The sequence below is a fragment of the Pempheris klunzingeri genome, chromosome 23 (assembly GCF_042242105.1).
Source record: "Pempheris klunzingeri isolate RE-2024b chromosome 23, fPemKlu1.hap1, whole genome shotgun sequence".
NCBI classification, from domain to species: domain Eukaryota; kingdom Metazoa; phylum Chordata; class Actinopteri; order Acropomatiformes; family Pempheridae; genus Pempheris; species Pempheris klunzingeri.
Genome location: NC_092034.1, coordinates 6,083,765 through 6,104,266, shown reverse-complemented (window position 1 = coordinate 6,104,266; position 20,502 = coordinate 6,083,765). Strand labels below are relative to the sequence as shown.

The following is a 20,502-nucleotide window of genomic DNA, read 5'->3' as shown; positions in this document are numbered from 1 at the left end:
TGTTTACAAAGGCTCACACTAATTATGACGTTACTGTAACATACTCAGACCAAGATATGTAAGAGGTACTCTCCAATTAATTTTCTGTGAAATGCAAGTGACCTGGGAAGGGTTAATGATGGTAGGACAGCAGAAATGATGATGTACCTGGGTAGTGATTGGAGTATATGTAAACAAAATGTAAGTGTTTCTTTGTGCATTTCAGTCGCTGCTACATGTCAGTCTTTGTGAAAACAAAGATTTTCCATCCAGCTGAAGTACAATCGAGTCTGATAGCACAAAATTGTTCAGCCATCATTTTTGGTGACAGTGAAAAAAGGAACAGTTTCTTTGTAGACCCAGCATTTTGCAGTGCCTTGAACAGTAATACAAGGAGTAACACGTAGGAGGCAGAGACACCAATTTCTCCGCAGACAGTGACCTTTCTTTCTGTACTGAAAGCTCTTGCTCTTTTGCTCTTACTTTCGCTATTTGCTGTTGTTCTCTTCGCCTTCATATCTGGCTTAGGACCAATTTCAACTTCTGGATTTCACACCCACTCTCTGTAAGTTATCTTGGGAAATGTTCTAAGTCACTAAATCAAGTGAAGACGGCAGATTGAGAAACAACATCACTCCTAAAAAAATACATATACTGTGTTTGTGACACATACTTGTTCATATATATTTGCTTGATCCAATGGGTCATTTAAGTTATATCTTGCTCAAACTGATTTAAATAACCTAAGTTGCCTTACACTACCACCAGCGGCTTGTTAGCTTAGTTTAGCTGGCCTGGTTCTATGCAAATGTAACAAAAGCTGTCAAACAGCACCTTTGAAACTCACTAATTAACATGTTCAATCTTGTTTGTTTAATTTGAACAGAAAATAAAGAATAAAAAGTTGTGGTTTTACAGGGTTATGTCTTAGACTATTTCCTAGGCACAGTCACTTCCTGGAGAGGTGCTGGTAGGCAGATTTTTGTGCCTTCAGACCGAGCCAGGCCACCTGTCCTTTTATGCTAAGCTAAGCTAACAGACCACTAGCTACACATTTATCACACAGGCATGAGAGTGGTATCAATATTCTCATCTAATTCTTGGTAAGACAGCAAAAACGCATCTTTCCCAAACTATCAGTGTTATAATTGGGTGATAATGATTTTGGACATTAAAATGTGTCTGTGTGTGTGTGTGTATCTGTGTGTGTGTGTGTGTCTGTGTGTGTGTCTGTGTGTATCTGTATGAGTCTGTGTGTGTGTCTGTGTCTGTGTGTGTGTCTGTGTGTATCTGTGTGTCTGTGTGTATCTGTGTGTGTGTGTGTGTCTGTGTCTGTGTGTGTGTGTCAGACTTCTGCCAGGTGGAGCTGCGTCTGCTGGCTCACCTCTCCTCTGACCCTGAGCTGCTCCGCATTTTCACCCACCCGCAGGCGGACGTCTTCACCATGTTGGCCTCTCAGTGGTAGGCCTCACACACACACACACACACACTCTGGTTCTCCCCTGATCTCCTTGCCAAGGTGAGTGTTGATGCTCCGCAGGGTTTCTTCTTCACCCTCTCTCTCTCTCTCTCCCAGACCCCTCCCCCCGTACTCCCAGACTGCTGGCTCCTTTACTTCAAACACTAATAACCTTGTTGCCATGACTACCATGCCAACTGGCTCATCCACTCTCTCTTTTCCATGGGCAGGACACCCCTGGGCTGGTCACCCTGGTGATTAAGTTGTCACACTTTTGAAGTATTTGCATGTGTGTTTTTCTCCTCTTGTCCTGCCAGCGTGAGTCAGTGTTTACACGTGGGTCTGTCCTTCTGATGCTGTGTGTGTGCGCGTCTCAGTGTTTTACCTTTGCTTGTGTCATCCATCTCAGTCAAGTGTGTGGCAGAGGGCGGCCGGTTAAACAGATTACCTGGTCACACAGACCACATTAACAGCTCTACTGAGGCTTTACATTGTGTCTCTTTCATTATCTCGCTTTCATCTTTAAACAAATTAACTGGTGTCACTGCAGCTCTTCTGGGATTTCTCTGCATTACTCTCTCCTTGTGCACCCTCTATTTACCCTGTTCTCTCTCTCTGTTATTTTCTTTTTCCTTGTAATGGTCCCTCTGCCTTTTTGGTCAGGAGGTTTTAGTCTATCTCTTGCCTGCTCTATGTAGGTAGGATCTATAGGTATAGATCAGAGGGTAAAAATGTATCAAGCATTTTATTTTTTAAGCCTTGTTACATTAAATATTATTTTTCTTTATATCACACATAATTCTCCCTTGAAGCTGCAGAGAACTTGTTAGAAGCACTAAGATGTAACAGCAACAAGCCAGTTTCATGGAAGTCAAATGTAGAAGCTTGTTTTAGTTCCAAAATATGACAAAACCTGATGAAGTAAAACGGCTGGCAGTCTCTGGTGGATTAAAGCCTATCCAGCAGGGGGCAGTGAAAATCCAGTATGGATATCGCCTCAGTCAGATGGACAGTGGAGGGAAATGCTCACCTTCGGGTCACCCATTGGAGGTTATAGGTTACTCATCAATCACCTTGACCTATTGTTTAACAGAGAAGTGTGCGGGGTGGGGGTGTTTGTGTGTGTGTGTGTGTGTGTGTGTGTGTGTGTATGTGTGTGTGTGTGTGTTAGAGAGAGGGGCTTTTTAAGTGTAATTACCTCAAATTCAAGGGTCCTTATCCTGAGGCTACAGACATCAAGACATCTGACATCATGAAACACTTGAGTCTTGAAGCTCAACAGACATGTTTGTCATTTTACTGAGTGTGCACAGTGTGTGTGTGTGTGTGTGTGTGTGTGTGTGTGTGTGTGGCGCCCTCCCAACACTGATCAGCAGTGGCAGCTCCCCGTCAGCCCCTCCAGAAATGCCACTTTGCAGACGTGTCATCCCACCCTGTCTGATCCCCAGTACTACGGCTGTCTACAAGTCACATTACATAACCGTCTCTGTCTGTCCATCCCTGCCTCTTTCTCTCTCCCCTTGTCTCTGTTCTTTTCTTTAGTCCCTTCATGCCCTTTTAACCTCCATAGCTCGCATCGTTTCTCTCATTATTTTTCCTTTTGTTCTTATAGTGATACTTCTGCTGCTGTGGCTCCTGGTGTCACTTTTCTGTCTACTTCCACCTTCCACCTTCTCCATGTCCTACCACACAACAATTAAAGCAGATTAACTTCCAAACAAAGAGTGGGATAGAACATCATTTTTGACCATTCTGTTCACCTCCAAAATTATTAAGACACTGTATGCATATTTTCATTCATATTTCTCTCTCACTGTGTTTACATTTGTCACTGAGGAAGGGGATGAGAGAGGGTGAGGTGACTTCAGAGGATCGCGAACATGCCAAACGCATTGTCTACTCTGTTGTGTACGGGGCAGGTGAGTACAAACACACACAGGCATGCATACTATCAGAGCAGCGGGTGGTAATAATTAACTGATGATGATGATGAGGATGCAGATATTCATCCATCGACTGGACAGCTGGCCTGTACTGTTTCAAAATGGCAAAATAGTGGGTCTAATTGGTCATTTAGCGACTAGTTCATATCTGTAAGTGGCTCATTGTGTGAAGAGGGTAAATGTATTAGGAGTGGAGATAATTCAGAGATAAAACACAGCAGAAGACAAGAGGGGGAGGACAGGAAGCGATTGTAGTATCACAAGGTTGTGATTATTTTATGCAGGATCTTTACACAAAAATGCCCAGTGATTGCTACTGGGACATAGCTTTCTTTCATACTGTGGATCACAATCCAGATTTCACAGGGCGGACAGAGACGTGGGGTAGAAGGTGGAGGGGCAGGAGAGGGTAAAAATAGAGTGAAAAAGAGAGAGAGAGAGGAAGATAAATGTGTAAAACACCCCTGTGGCCCATAAAGAGACTTGTCTATGTCACTTGTGACCCATTTATGGGTCTCACACATGTGCGTGCTCACATGAACACACACACTCACATATGCACACACGACCAGAGAGGTGCAACAGTGGGACTCAGTGGGAGTCTAAGCAAATATCTGTGTGAGTAGACATGTGGTAGATATCTGGGCCAGTTAGGGGTGTAACCATCTACTGTGGATGTTGGCTAACAATGGCGTGTTGCTGTGTGTAGTCGTGTGTGTGTGTGTGTGTGTGTGTTTTTAGCGTGTTTTAATGGACCTGATGTGTACATGTGTTCGGGCATCTGCCAGGATACAAAACATGAGCATGTTTACGTGTGCATTTGTGCTCTCACCTGTGTGATGAACAGAGGTTTTACAGCCAGGCTGCACTCTTCATCAGGTTTTATTGCCAGTGGCCTACTTAAATGCGTATGTACAGTTGTAGCTTTTTCCATAGTCTCACACAACACAACACAACACACCAGCTTCCTCTGCCTGTTTTTGTGTGAAACAGGCAGTGGTCTGATTAGGTACTGACTCATAATGAATATCTATTAAAGCCTGTAGTCTGGTATAATAACAGTTCTGACATCTTCAGAGCCTAGTGTCAAAACTGCTTTTATATCAGATTACAGAAAATTAAAGAAAACTGAACATCAAGTAAAATCACAGGACTTTGAGGGAGCCAATATTTAAAACTCAACATGACTTTTGGGACACGTATTTAAACGTGAAATAGATGTACCCTTGTATGTTGTAGTGTAATAGGATGCATCGTTCGCTGTATATTTTTTTCCCTCTGCTAAAAGTAGAACTTCAGGTATAGTTAGTTTTCATGTGTTTACCCTTTACTGTGACCCAGACACCATATATTATCAAAACAGGGCATTTACTGTTCTCCCTGAAAACAACATCATGACAGCACCAGAAAATATGTTTGATTTAATTAACCAATCAGACCCTGAAGCGCATGGCTTGCTTTGGAATCTGTATAAAGGTAACTGGGCCAGTCAGTTTAGATTGAGTATGCATGCCAGAAGTCAAGAAAATCTGACGCTCTCAAGCTGAGTGGAGTGTCCTGTGATATTTCTACTTGAGCAGCTCAGCGGGAGAAAACGGGCACAAGCACACAAACACACACTGATCAATGAACAGTTCTAGGAGGCTCAATAGACCTCGACAGTAATAGCCGCTGAGGCAAAAGTGTAAAAGCTATTAATTTGAGGCGTGTAGGAGGGCCATGGGATGTGTGCAGGAACAAGTCACAAAGCGAAAGGTCAGAGCTAAAAATGTAGAGAAAACATGCGTAAGGAGACGTAAAAGAGAGTGACAGAGCCAGATGCTGGAAATAGTAAGGCAGATGTAGGAAATGTAGGCTAAAGGCAGAAAAGAAAGGAAGAGGTGATGGAGGAGGAGAGTAATGTAGGGGAAAGGGGAAGCGTGAGGAGCGGGTGGGGCTGAGTGAGAGAAAAAGCGAAACGAGAAGAGGAATGGAAGGAGCTCCTGATCATCGCGGACAGACAGCTCTTCATGGAAGGATGCGTTGCCATGGATACCAAATACTAAAAGGAAGCTTTCTCTCCACGAGACAATAATCAGGCCAGGGAGGAGGGGCAGAGCAAGTGCCATGGACTCACGCACGCACACACACATGCATATGTATACAAATGGGTCAACAAATAAGAAGGCCAAGCCGTGATGTTGCAGGGAAAAAAGTAGGATGAACGAGGTGAGGCAGAGGTGTAGTGTGAGTGAGGGTGAAATAGAAAAGATTAACCAACATTCTTCAACAGATTTTGTCAAATGGGGATTTCAGTGACCTTTTCCAAACAGTATTATTAAATAAATTAACATATCAAGAGTCTTTCTGCAATAGTAGACTGTTTTTGGATTTGGACACATGCAACAGATAGAAAGCAATAAAAGAGAAAATACAAGGAAAAGAGGGCAGAACTATGAGGAGAGTTGCAGTAGCACGAAAAGATTGGAAAGAGGGCTAACGGAAAGGACAAAAAAGATTCATGGGGGCACGAGCAGAGAAGTGCAGGGAGCGTCAGTAACGAGGGTTAAAGGTCACTCCCTGAACTGACCTCATTGAGCAGGAATGTAGGAGCTCATACACACATTAACACACTTATACAGTACATCCTGACTGAGCACTCTAGGGTCCTCACATCTTCATGGCAACTTTTGTCTCATGCTCTGTCCCTGCTGGGCACAGTGTATGCGTATCAAACTCAGCGGCTTCTGGCTCAACACACACAAAAACATCTAACCAGCCATGTTGCTGAAAGGGCCTTTGGTCCCGGCATGTTTCGCCGCCACGCAGACAGACATGCCAGCTCGAATGAATTCAGATGTCTTCATCTTCTTCTCTAAGGCTGACTCGAAGCTCATATTGGTGACATTCTTTTTCATGTTGTCATTGTTCTTCATGTGAGTTATGAAGTTAATTGAAAGCATTCGATTTCTATGACAACAGCAATCACTCAAATGCCAACAAAACAGTTGAATGCAATACTCTGACAATATTGTCCAAATAATTAAAAAAAATTCTTAATCTGTTGTCAAGTCTGACTGTTACTGGGTTGACATTAGGATTACAACTTTTAATTTGTCATATCGATTCCAAAAGTATCAAATTCATTTGACAGGCATTGTCATAGTCATTTTATTGGTTCAATTTCCACAGTACACTTATGACACTGCATGGGGCCAGTATCCCAATGCTACCCATTAAAGATCCCCTCCCAGGTTTTAAGACATAAAAATGCTGTGCTTTGAATAATATAGTGTCTGATATTGTTTTTCTTCTAATCCTTCTACCTCAGTGAATCTATAAATATGCAACCATTTCTCATTTCAAACTACTGAACACAAGATGTTTACTCCTTCAAAGTCCATTCTCAGTGTCTGAGCTTTGGGGGTTTCACATTTAAAGATCACGCTTGTGTAAGTTGTAAACCGAACCACGATTGGCTCCGGACTAGTTGGGATGTCACAAAATCATGTCTTAAACTCACACTCAAGGTGAGTGCAGTGATTCAGCAGATTAATGTAGAAACAGCCCTCTAGTTTGATACTCTGCTTATACATCATTCTCAACAGTGAAGGTCAAACATCCACGTGAAATAACAACGAGGAAAACATTGTTTTAAAGAACACAAAGTGTCTGTCGGCCTGTGTGTGTTTCTATTGGACTGTATGGTGGTGGTGATTTTGAATCTCTGCACAAACTACTGTCACCCCTGCTCACCCTCCTACCAGCTCTCGGGCTGTTTGGCATGACATTACTCATCACCAGCCACATATGAACACACAACTCTCATTGCTCAAAACAACACTCACACACATACACAGTCACCATGGCACCCATTAGCTCACCCTCTACACTCCTTCTCTATCGATCTGTTCCTAACCTTATAGCCCACTCCTCCACTCCTGCTACAGGCTTTACACCTTTAACACATCCTGGGAAAGCACATACACACACACTGAGCCTTTGTGTTCTTCATTTCATCTTCACTTTACACACACACACACACACACACACACACACTTATATCCCTTGCAGTCTTGCCCTGATCCTTGCCCATTCTCCTTTTATCTTGTCCTCTTCTATCTTTCACCCTTCACTCAGCCCTTTTTTTTTCTCTTCATTTCTTCTATCCTCTGGTCCAACATGCCCTCTGTTCTCTCTCCGCCTTTCAACTTTCTTCTCTTCCTCCGGCCTCTTGCCTCTCTTTTAACACTCTTCAATCAGTCATGATAAAGGTAGTTTCTCTCCATTTAAATTCACCGATTGTTCACTTGTCAGCTTATCAGTAAGGTCACTCATAATGCAGATCATCACAGCAGCATTAATAATGAAGGAATAGGTTGAAATTTTGGGTAATGTGGTTACTTGTTTTCCTGTTGAAAGTTATATGAGAAGTTTGAAACCCATTTCATATCTGCATGGTGAATATGTAGCTACAGTTAGCAGCCAGCTTAGTTTAGTTTAGTATAAAGACTGGAAAGAAATGTGGGATAACAGCTATCCTGGTTCTGTCCAAAGGGAGCAAAACCCGTTAACCAGCATCTCTAAATCTCACCAATCAATACGTTATATCTCATTATATCTCTGATCCGTACAAAAACATGTGTAAACAACAAATCACTTTGTTATGGGGGGCTTGATTATGGACTTGCCAGGTTCAGTAATGTCTGTCTAAGACACAGCAAGAGAATAAATAAGTGTATTTCCTAAAATGTCAAACTATTTATTTTTTGCAAACCTTTCAACCAGTTCAAGTAACATTTATATGCATGTGAAAGGTACTACTGCTACTATTAACCTGAAAAAAATGATTTTGTTGTTCATGGTATCAAAAAGATTTTGAATGTGCATGATCATTCATATTGTATGACTATTTAAGCATTTTGTCACTTTCTGATTGCTATGTCTTGAGAAAGGTCCTTTTTACTGAAATGTTGACCAATTTTTAATGAATCAATGCGGAGGTGATAAGACTGTATGGGAACTGACCATTCTTCTTCAGAAAATGTATAATCTATCTCTCAATTAATCATTATGACTCAATCATACTGTTGTAGGTGCTTAGCATCAGTGTCCCTGATGTAATCTTGCATAATTAAATACGAGCCATGTTGCTCCATGCAGGTCGTGAGCGTCTGTCAGGGATCCTCGGGGTGAGTGCTGAGCAGGCCAGCCGGTTCCAGGACAGCTTCCTCCAGACCTTCAGAGAAGTCCAGACCTTCATCCAGAGGACCATACAACAGTGCCACAAACAAGGTCTGTGTACATTAAAATTCACATTGTGTCTTTTATATCATATAGCATGATATTTGATGCTCCTAATTGAATTGATTTTGGAGAAAATGCATCACATACTATATAAGAACTGTTTACCAGAATTCAGTAGCAAAATCTTTATTTATAGGATTAGAGGTTACGGTCAAACTGTGGGAAATTAGGGGTCAATGTTAAAGATTACATAGAGGTGTAGTCAGCAAAGATGTAACACAAGTGTGTGTGTGTGTGTGTCCAGATTAGGGCCTGCACTTTTGACATACGCTACGTAGTTAGAATTTCTTATGTGCGCAAACACACACACACACACTCCCACACTCTCTATGGATTTGTGTGTATGTGTTTGGCAGAGGAAGAAGATGTGCTTGCATTGGCAAGAATGAGACAAACTGCCGCGGGTCAATACTTGAGGGTGACGAGGTGGACGAGGGGGGGGTGGGCAGTGATGGTTCAGACGGGACACTCTATTTATATTCGGACTGAACTGCCAACACAGCACACCTGAGACTTAAACATGCTCACACAAAATAGTGTAAAGTCTGCACTTTAACCCTCATTGCACACAGTACATGAGCCCAGTGTCGACAGGCAGAGGGATGAGGTCAGTCTGCGCCAAAACAGATCCTCCAACCTTCAACACTGAGGCCTATGTTTGGGTTAAGACCTCAGCCTTTGGCTTGGTATCTAATCCCATCTTAACTTTGTCTTAAGTGTGCTGTATCGGCTTTTCCCTCCCTGATAGAAGCACTTAGGAGTCGACTGATGAGTTACAGTGTAAACCAATTACACGCCAATCAAATTAGTAGGTAAGAAAGAGCTAATTGTGTCAGAACTAACAAATGCCACAGTTTCAACTTTAGCCATTCGCTGCATGGAAAACCCTTTCCTCAATCTTTTTATCTTGTAAAACAAGTGTTGAAAAACAACCTTGTTTTGTAGTAAACATTGAGAATTAGGTCAGGGCAATAGACCGTTTTCATGTCGGGCAGGATGGTGTACACCTTTGTCGCAAGCACTGGCCGCCGTCACCCACTGACAGGTGCTTCATCACCCACGGCAACCTATCACCAGTGGCACACCCCATTCCCCGCTCGTCGCCTCCCCGTTCTCCGATGTCAGCTTCCTAATCGAAGCAGCGTAATGGACTCATTCCTCCAAAATGCTGCGCTTAGATCACCGTGGAAGCCTCCTCGCTCTCTGGGGCAGAGAGATGCTGCGCCAAACAGTCGGCTTTAATTCAGCTCATCACCATGGTGATCCATCAGAGAACGTGCCAGGATTTCTCTTGCCCCACTCGTCCCACACTCTCTTTGTCTTGCTGTCCTTCGGTCTGTCTGTCTCAGTCTTTCTCTGTGTTTCTTGTCTTCCACTGCTCTCCTTCTTCAAACCTTCCTGTCTGTCTCTCTTACCTTTTACTCTCCTACGTCTGTTTGCACGTCTCTTTTCCTTTTGTCTCTCCCTCCCTCATTCCACAGCAGAAATTTAGCTGATCGATAAAACAGTCCTCTGTAATCAATGCCGTCTGTGAGGACATGCACAGTATCTCACTAGACTCACTAGGCTGTTTCAGCTGTGGTGCTGTGACTCGGGGAAGAGAATTATACATCCCTGTGCTTCTTGTCCACTCTGCACTGAGTTTATAGTTGACTGGTATCTGATTCAGAGATATTTAGTTCAGAATTGCTGGATGCTGGCAGGCTGAGCAGAGATGAGGTGAACAGTGCAGGCCCAGCTGCTGCCATATTTGTTGGAAATGTATTGGAAAGGGCAATGTGAAGGTGAGGTCAGTATCACAGCGTGGGCGTAATAGCTGAGAAAGAGGAACAGAGGGAAAAAGCTGTGGATGTAAGGAGGAGCACAGAAATTTAACAACTCAGAGGGAAGGGCAACAAAATTAGGGCAAAAACATATTGATGTAATATTTCAATAGTTTTTTATTATATAAACAAGAATAAATTACTTAATAGTTCATAGTTTTTTTTAATGAGTTATTGTGATTTTTCCACTACAAGAAATAGATACAGAGTTTCAAGTGACATCTATTCACAGCCCCCCTCCCCATTCTCACCATTCACCCCCTCCAAGGTCATACTACATTCATACATTTACATACAAACATATATATACATATATATATACACACACACACACACACACACACAATATGTATGTATAGCTGCACTTCTCTCAATGGTCCGCACTGTGTTTGACACTAGCTGTCTTTGATTTTTAAATTAGATAAAACCCCTCTCAGCACTCTGGATAATCCTCCCCTGTTGTTCTTCATATCATACATGTTGTACCTTCACTTGCAGAGATTGTCTGAGATGAAAAGATGAGGCGACGAGGGGGATTTCTTTTTCTAAAACAACAGGGAGAATCAAAGAGATGAAAAGCGGTCAAGTCTTTTCTGAAGGCTACAGCAGACACAGGGAAGCCTAGATATGTACACACCATGCTGTGCTGCTAACACTCACACGTAAACACATCCTGGCTTCGAATATTCATGCACATGCAGATAATTTAACTGCACACCCTTGCAGGCAGTTGACCTGGCAGTGGCTTGTTGTTAATAAAAAGAGATTTGCAGTTCAGCTGTCGCTTCAGCCTCTTATGCTCTGTCATTGATAATAGTGTGATAATGGTATGTCAGCACAATTGGCAGCAATATTCAGCTGTGTTTACAGTTTTAATTCAAACACTACATACACACCAGTGGTGAGAAAAGTCAACTTCCATTATCTGAAACGTTACTTTACCAACATTTTGAGATTATTCATTAAGGGCAGATTTATTTGCTGGTGATTACTACTCATTTTTCACAGTGCTTTGTGAGATATACTAACACAATTAGTAGCTGGAGCAATTAGTAGCTTAAAAAGTCTGATATTTCCCTCAGGAGTTAATGGAGACCAAAATCTGTGCTAAAAGAGAGTGAAGGTTGGTCAGTCTGTTTTGATTAAAATAATGCTAAATCCCGATTGGTGCATGGAAATATGTGGTTAACTTTAGCAGAGAATTGCGTGATTATGTAAGACCACATCACTTGTAGTAAAAAGCTGATTAAGAAAATAAGTTTTCAGGAAAATAAGTCTTCTGATTTTTAATTACAACCAAATTTTGATGAATGCTAAATATATCTATATCATCAATACAATACCACCAAAAGTAATAGTAAATAAATGTAATAGTTTCCTGTGCTGCTGACCGTTGAATGTCCTCCCACTCTCCTCCACACACCACTGATCATGAAAACAGCCTGAACCTGAAGACTTGACTTCACAGCACTGTGTCACTGACTTTAAAAAAAAAAAAACAGTGGGTTGGGTATGAAAAACACACCCAGTTCAGTATGATTCATGGTCATACCTGCCCATCATTGGAATCAACATTTGTGACACAAAGTACACAGCACATCCCTGCTATTGGGCCCCAGATCAGAGGTCACATTCCTGCAGAAAAGGTCACACGCATGTGTCATGGTTCAATTCACTGTGAGTGGAAGGTTTTTTGTTTGTTACTATCTGTTGTGTGCTCATTTCCTATGCATTTATGCTTGTATGCATGTGAGTGTGTGTGTGTGTGTGTGTGTGTGTTCTGGGAAGAGGGTCATTCAGGTTTCATGCCCTGGTTGGCTTTCCTCATAGTAAGGGATACTAGAGGGATTTAGCTGCTAAGCCTGCTCCATTGTCCAGCTGGTGGAATGTACTGGTCCACTGTGTGTGTGAGAGTGTGTGTGTGTATGTGGGTGTGTTGCATACCTGCATTCGATAATGTGTGTGTTTGTGTATAATGTGCGTGTAACATCACTGCACATTTTTGTGTCTGCTTCCAGTGTGTGTTTGTGAGACTGTGCTGGGAATGTGAGTGTTTTTTTTCTCTGCTTTTCTGTGTGAATCATGTGGATACCAGGGTTTGTGTGTGTGTGTGTGTGTGTGTGTGTGTGTATGTGTGTGTGTGTATCTTGCACGTTTGTGTGTGGGTTGGTGTATGCTTGTGTCATTGTAAACCTGCTGTTACCATAATCACCCATAATGCTGTATCAACAAATGACTTTTCATGAAACAGTTCTCTTCAAATAGCTTTAGCGGCTCAGCGTGTAGTTACGGATGACTCACGTGACTGAAAGGAGACTGAACACAGACTGATGCTGCACAGAGTTACAGACCAAAACTTCACTCAGTCTTGTGACTTGTTTTCTTCTCGAAGGTTTTTTTTGGCTTGGTCTCGTCTGAGCTTTGGATGAACAACTTGCCTTTTGGCCATGCCATGCTACATGTCAAGTCTATGCTTTAAAAGGGGAACTCCACTGATTTTACACTGATCTGTCATATGTGGCAAAGTTATATAAACCCTTTTGTGGTGATCCAGTGAGGCTCGGCCATCTTGGTCTAATACTCTCTTCATACATGTGTCACGTTCACATATTTCCCATGCATTGATACATATGTTTATATGAATATATCTCATACCATTGCCCCCCCACTGCTCTGTATTCCTTACTTTGGGTCATACTTGGCGTGGCAAGTATTATTCAATTTTATTCATTTATTTTACCTCATTTTCGTTTTATTAGGTCCGCTCATATTTTGTAATGGGTAAATAATTATCAATATCTGTGGCCTATTTAACATTTTAATATGTGTGATAATGTTTTATACAGCGGGAATAAAAAAAGGAAAAGACTGTACAAAGTGCATATTGTACTGTTAAATAAAATAAAAACTGAGTTTAAAGAAAGCCTTTTGTGGCATCAGAAGGATCAAAGGTTTGAGGGTTGGACTGGTAACTAACTGGATCACCAGAAAGATCACCAGAATTATAACATTTCAATTGACCTGAGGACCAGCCCTCAATGCCAAACGTCGGTCTTATTAATTAATCATTAATTTATATATCCTGTGTTTTTTTTTTTCTTTTATTTAGGTTATGTACTCTCCATCATGGGCCGGCGTCGGACCCTTCCTAATATCAACTCCCCCGACTGGGGCATCCGCATGCAGGCTGAGAGGCAGGCTGTTAACTTTGTGGTCCAAGGTAGGATGACTGACAGATATGTGCAATAGTATCAGCTTGATTGCTGGTCTGTTTGATCAGAATCTCATCGTTTTACTTGTGATTTTGCTTGTGAAGTGGCAGTTGTTAGAAATTATATGTCTGTGAATATGGATGGACGTAATATGGATTTAGTCACACTTACCTTACCACTTCGCTTCATTTAAATCATCAAGTTCTCCAGTTTTGCTTGCGAGCCACAGCCATTTTGTCCCATGTTTGTGGTCAAACAGACGGTATATGCGATTTTGTTGGTGTGTATGTGTATAGGTTCTGCTGCCGATCTCTGTAAATTGGCCATGATCAGAATCTTCGACCTGGTCGCCTCCTCCAGCTCGCTTTCTGCCAGGTACAACCAGTAAACACGGAGCTTCTGACCAAAGATGCTCACATTATACAGTGTACAAGACTGAATCCTTCACTTGCTCCTCTCATACAGCACACACACTGCCTCTACACACTGTGGTTCTTTCTGAATCTACACTATATTAATGCAGAGAGTGTGTCGTGCCAAACACATAAACACCTTCACTTTCCTTTTACCAGCCAACTAAATTTGTAGAGTTGATGAGTTTTCTCAAATGACTGCTGCTGTTACATGCCAAACCTTCTGCTAGAGTAAACACATTTGAAGCCAAGAGCCAAAATACACCAGAATTAGATGAGTTTGTTGAGGGAGCAGGATGTGTAGTACAGGGAAGCTTAGTTGAAGCCTTCATGGTAGTATATTGATGAAGATCAAGTGAATTATTATAGACATATAACACATTAATAGTAGTTGATGTAATAGTCTGACGCGTTATGTATTTCTGAATGTGTCTGTAACTGTAGGCTGATAGCTCAGCTCCATGATGAGCTTCTGTACGAAGTGGAGGACTCCCAGGTGCAACAGTTTGCTGGTGAGTTTACTTCATCCAGTATCACAGGGCTTAAAGTTTTCAGGCACCACTGCTGATTTCAGGTATAGAGCAGTTTTAAATTAACATACTACTACTTTGTACACATGTCCTCCTGGACAACTTTTTAGGCTCAGAAATATTTCTCGCTTTAACCTCTTGATATCAGCTATTTATATTTCACAATGACACTAATATACGATACCCATGACACTATAGCTGTATAATAAAGAATTCTGGACATAAAACAGTAGAAATGCTTGACATTTGTTTTGGAACACATATGCAGTCGTTCTTCCCAAGACTTTGATGTGCAAAATCATTGGAGTCCTATAGCACAGTTTTGTTGAGCACTGCAGCACACTGCCTAAAATCACTTTTATGACCATGGTCACTGATATGATCATTACTAAATGTGTCTACTTGTGTGTGCATGTACTTTTGTGTGCAGCTCTGGTGAGGAGCACCATGGAGTCCCTTCAGCACATAGACCATCTAGGAGTCCATCTTAAGGTCAGTAAAATCATTCGGTGGTATATTGTCAGTTGTCATGTTCAGAGGGTTTTACACCTTCGTTCAAAGGTGGATGCAAAAGATTGTCCTTGTTGCCATGGGAGCCAGGCGAATGGATATGTACATTACTATACAGTATCACATGGAGAAAAAGTAGGTGTATGGCACAAGAAATACACACATGGCCTATTTCATGGTCTTTGACCTTGCTTTTAAATATTAGTGTTGTGTTTTATACACAAACGTCTTCAGTATAGTTCAATATATTACGCAGATATTTCACCCGTCAACCCACAATTTTCCTTCTTTCTTTTTTTGAACAACTGACTGTGTTATACATAACTGTGTCTCTAAAACATATTTTTACTCAATGGACTGAACAACCCTCAAGTTATAGAGATCTCGGTTTATTAGCAAAAATATACCTACTAATGGAAAACATATCATTTGACATCAGCATCAGTTTTGTGGCTCTTCCTTGCAGTTAAGTGAGTGAAATTTAATATAGGTCATTTTGAACGACAGCTACATACCTTTGCTGACACCTTTCCCTTTTCTTGTGTGTGTGTGTGTGTGTGTGTGTGTGTGTGTGTGTGTGTGTGTGTGTGTGTGTGTGTGTGTGCTTGTTTGTTTTCCAGGTCCCCCTGAAGGTGGCAGTCTCCAGTGGCAAGTCTTGGGGATCCATGTCTGAGCTTAACATCCCTTCAACCTCACCCGATCCTTCTCTTTGAGTCCTTCCTCCTCTCTCTCGTTTTTTTGCTCTCTCTATCTTCCCCCGTTCAACCTCCTCTTTTGTCACTTCTACCACCACGCCCACGGTGTTTAATATACTTTTCTTTCACTGCTTCAGACATTTTCTCTGCTCCCTCTCACTCTCTCTTGGTGCGTTCTCATCATTCTACATACAGTTAGATGTTACTGTTAAAGACATTTCTCCCTCTCATTGTCTCTAAGTCTATCTCTCCCTCTCTCCTCACTTGTCCTGCATCCTTATTGCTATGGAAACCAGGCAGCTGCAGCTCCCTCCAGCTCCCAGTTCTTGCTTTCACTCCATCCGTATCCGGGGGCAACGGCAGGAGCCTCAGACTGGATTGCACCAGTTCTTTTTCTCTCTCTCTCTCTCTCTCTCTCTCTCTCCATCCTGCAAGATCCATCCTCTCCTCCTCAGTTTTCACACTCTCTTGTTAAGACCAACTCTGTTTTCTCTGCCTTGTTGCCAAGGTGAAGTTACACGTTTGAGAGAGTGCTTCATATTTATTGCTTCATAAAACTGGTTGATATTTAAAGACATAGTGGTTAAGATATTGTTCACGTGAAGTATGGCGTACTGTGTTCTATAGAAAGCTTCATTGTATTTATTGTTTTTCTGCTTTCTTCAAGTTGAATAAAGCTTGCATTAATTCTGCACGCTCAAAAATATGACAGGTTCCTTCTGAATGAACCCAATGACCTTTCTCATCCTATTTTCATTTCTTCATGCAGGTATTTTTATGCACACTAGGCACTAATCCGTAATTAATTCTTCAAGCTAATTTGCATGTTGTATTTTAGAGCATTTTTAGAGCTGATCCTCTCATTAACAGAGGCATAGAACAACTGAAGCAGCATAATACCACTGAATTTCAACAAATGTTACAAAAGGGTTTAAGTCATTATTCCTTGACAATATCCAACCTAAATTGTCATTTAAGAGAGAAATTCAAAGGGGACTAGAGCAATGGAGAGTTTAGGAAAAAACTCAGTTGTATTTAACAGATGTTCTTTTATATTAATGCCAGTGAGTCATGATCTCTTCAGGGACACTTTCCCTAAACTTCACCTTTTTGTTGGTTGCATTCAGCTGATTCAAAGCAGATGATCTAATTTTGCTTAGCCGTGTGCATCCAGTGCTTCTCTCCCTCCAGTTCATCTTTTATCTGCTCACTTGGCTCTAGCCCACTCTCCCCTTTGTCTTGTTCGTGCCTATGTTACATGCACACACACACACACACACACACACACACACACAGTCCAGGAATAGCCGTACACAAGCATACACACACACACTTAAGAAACACACGCACACATACTCTTTTCATCCACACAGCCGCTATGAATGCACTCACACACAGTCACCGGCTTCCAGGCACACTGACCGAGTTTCCTCGTCTCTGGCAGCGACAGTGAGACTCTTTTTGCCCCTTTTATACTGTCCTCCAATTAAGACCCTTTAAGCCTACAAAATGGGTCTAGGCAGAACCATACACCTTGTGACATTTTAAACAAAGCCCAACCCCCATTATCTGTTCGAAATGCCACCTCATGTTCCCTGCTAATTACAGGAGCTGTCACTACAAAGGTGGCATGTGGGATATCCAGCCAACCCAGATCCAAGCGTTCTGTCTTGTCATGTATTTACATTCCTCGAGTTTCCTTTCTTTTTCAGCGGAGCGGCCTTCACTTTGCCTGTTGAACCCACTGACAGGAATGTGCTCTCCATGTGCTGATGTGAGAGAAGCTTTTCTCACCAGGTCAGTATGAGCAGTTCAGAGCCAGAGCAATGGACAGTGTTATGGAAATCTGCCCCTCTATTCTCTCATTGTTCTGTGGTTTAAGGGTGCACGGCCTTCCCCCCTTTGAGAGGGGAGCGTGAGACTGGTATGTGCAAATTCTAGAGGGCACTCTGCACTTTTGGAGTAGGGGTGTTCAAAGTGGGTATGGAAGTAAAACAAATACTAATAAAGCTGTTTTTGTGTGTGCTTTCCAAACTCCTTTGTTTGTGCTCTGTTTGGTTGAAGTCTACATATAGGATGCAATAGCAAACTAGCAATGCACTTTTGCTCCATTATCAGTTAAAGCAGTATTTCAGCAGGTGAAATGATCTGTCAGAAAGGCTTATGAGGGAGAGAATAATTATTAAAACTATTACGAATGCATGACGTAGAACCATCATATGCTGACCTGCACTCTACTATTTCTTGAATGTTCATGATTGCATGCTATGATTATGTTAATTTGACTGATGCCTTCACTTTAATGACCTGTGCCTTTCGCAGGAGCCGAGGCCCTCTGAACACTCCAGTTGTCAAGGGCAACAGCATGAGCTTCCCCTAGCTGCCATGGCGACCGTGAGATGTGTAAGTAGACCCTGCGGCACATATCCTCACGGCTGCGATTGCTGACGCTAAGTATCACTTCAAATCTAATATTTATCGTAAATTATTCTCAGTGTGTATAATTTCTTTGCCCCTTTCTGCTCTTGTGGCAAGAAAAAAAATCTGTTCACTGTGGCAACATATAAAAGCTTAATGCGTCATCATTTTTAATTGATACAATATATGTACATCCATGTTTCAATCATCGTCATAATGCAGGAAATGCCATCTTTACATCTATACAGTGTTCCAGTTGTCAGTATAAAAGAAAGGGTTAATAATAATCACAATAATAATAGTAATCCCGATGTGGTAATACAGCAGTCTTCCAAAGGAATGGCAGAAAGGGAACTGAAAGCTAATAGACCCCAATAAAAACCAGGTTGTCACTGCAGTCTCACTGAGGTCGGGCAGACCGGTGGTACCAACAGCACCTACACTATGTTACACTCTCTCTCAGATATGCTTCTCCATCTTAAGCACTGTCTTCCTGGCAATCACTAAATCACCACACCATGCTTGACCTTTTTACTGTACACGAGACTCTTGTCCCACGCCATATCTGTCTATGATTTTGACCCTGCTTTTCCTCTCCTTCTCTTCCTGTAACCTCCCCGGCACTATTTACTCACGCCTCTACTTAACATGCCATGGGGCCTCATCTCTCGAATTCCTCACCATAGCCAAAGCACTCCTCCTTCCCTTACAGGTCCCCTAACCCCTAACAATTTAACTCCCTTCCCCCCTAAGGCCATGCGTCTCACCCATCTATCCATCAATTCCTCCTTCCTCCCTCATTTAAGGCCGGCTGGTTGACCTGCCTGCCTCCCCACAGTGTGGCTGCGTATCAGTCCCCTGCTGTGCTTTGTGCGAATCGGTTTCCTGGCAACAGACAACAGCCATGACAGGGCTACAGGGCAGAGAGAGGCCCTTGCATTGCAGCAGCTTGCTATAGCTACATAGCTCAGTCCAGAGCCACTGATATTCATGGCCATTTCTGGTGTGTGCTGTAAGCTAACAGAGCTGCTGCTGTTGCAGTGTTTTATGCTCTCTCTGACGACTTGAGAGTTCAAGCAGACAGGCGGGACAAGGAAGGCTGTGTCTGAACCCATCAATGTGGGACAGAGACACCAAGGCTAAGATGGCATGTACTGTAGCCCCTGAAAGTGGCAGCCATTAGTCAGTGTGGGATTGTCATGAGGTAATACAGATGAAGACACCTGCCCTACTGTAGAATCTCTTTATTAGTACTGTAAATATCTTTTTAAAATATATCTGTATATATTTTAAATCCACAGTTTCTGATACAAAAGGAGTAAAAATGACCCCCAGATGCTATTTACAGTAAAATATATTTTACAACTTTACAGTTACTAACGTACAGATTCAAAAACAGACTTTGAATCTGACTTGTAAGAAAAGTCAACATAGTTGAGAGTTGCGATTCTGGCAGCTGCAGCATGTTTTTAATTGATTATTTTCAATTGTACTAACAGAGTGGTGGTGGTGACGTTGCAGTGCACGTCTCAGCGGTACCAGTTAACTGGAAGTCTTTGTGGTTAGATAAAAGCTCAGTTAAGAGACTTGTAGATTGCACTTTCAGAGTGTGGCTACGCCATCTTTTTTCCTGTCTGCTTGAACTGCTCATTCTTTAGCATCCATTATCCCCCTCTTGTCATTTCCCCCTTTTTCCTATTGACATCTGTACAAATATGCAGAGGTACATCTGTGTACTTCAACTTCGAGTTTTAAAAAACACATCTTCGAGACCTCTTTGTAAAGAAAAATACAAAAAAACATAAACATTTTACAATCACACACCCCTTCAGGCTTCGATGTAATGAGTGGTAATGTCGCAGTGCCAATACTGTGATGGTATCACTGCCACTAATTGGTACAGTATGAGGGATATAACATTGATGCAGCATTTCATGTATTTAACAAAATCATTGTTGATAGTATGTCATTATTTTGTGGTTTTGCCTGTTTGTTTGTACTTATTGCTTGATTAGATGGCACATGGGCAGGATTTTTGCCAAATAATACCAAGTCAGCACAGGATTGTGTTGAACAAAACATAGCCACATAAGGAATAAAAATGCAGCAATTACTGTCACCTTTGGCAATTTTTCACCTTCAAAAGAAGCCATGGGTCGAAGTACGAATTATACATTATGGTATCATGTCTTGTATATATGCTTATGATACATACAGTCGATAATACAGGAGAA

The 20,502-nt window shown here is 41.9% G+C and overlaps 1 protein-coding gene across 1 annotated transcript in view; it reads left to right on the top strand.

Annotated features, from left to right (window-relative positions):
* The window catches only part of poln (polymerase (DNA directed) nu), a 48,747-nt gene extending 32,879 nt beyond the window's left edge, over window positions 1-15,868 (top strand). Inside the window, exons 16-23 of the mRNA XM_070855209.1 lie at window positions 1,329-1,440; window positions 3,275-3,357; window positions 8,524-8,655; window positions 13,600-13,710; window positions 13,999-14,077; window positions 14,560-14,627; window positions 15,076-15,137; window positions 15,776-15,868. Of these exons, the coding sequence (XP_070711310.1) occupies window positions 1,329-1,440; window positions 3,275-3,357; window positions 8,524-8,655; window positions 13,600-13,710; window positions 13,999-14,077; window positions 14,560-14,627; window positions 15,076-15,137; window positions 15,776-15,868 (740 nt within the window). The remainder of the gene's footprint in view (window positions 1-1,328; window positions 1,441-3,274; window positions 3,358-8,523; window positions 8,656-13,599; window positions 13,711-13,998; window positions 14,078-14,559; window positions 14,628-15,075; window positions 15,138-15,775) is intronic.
* The last annotated feature ends 4,634 nt before the right edge of the window (window positions 15,869-20,502 follow it).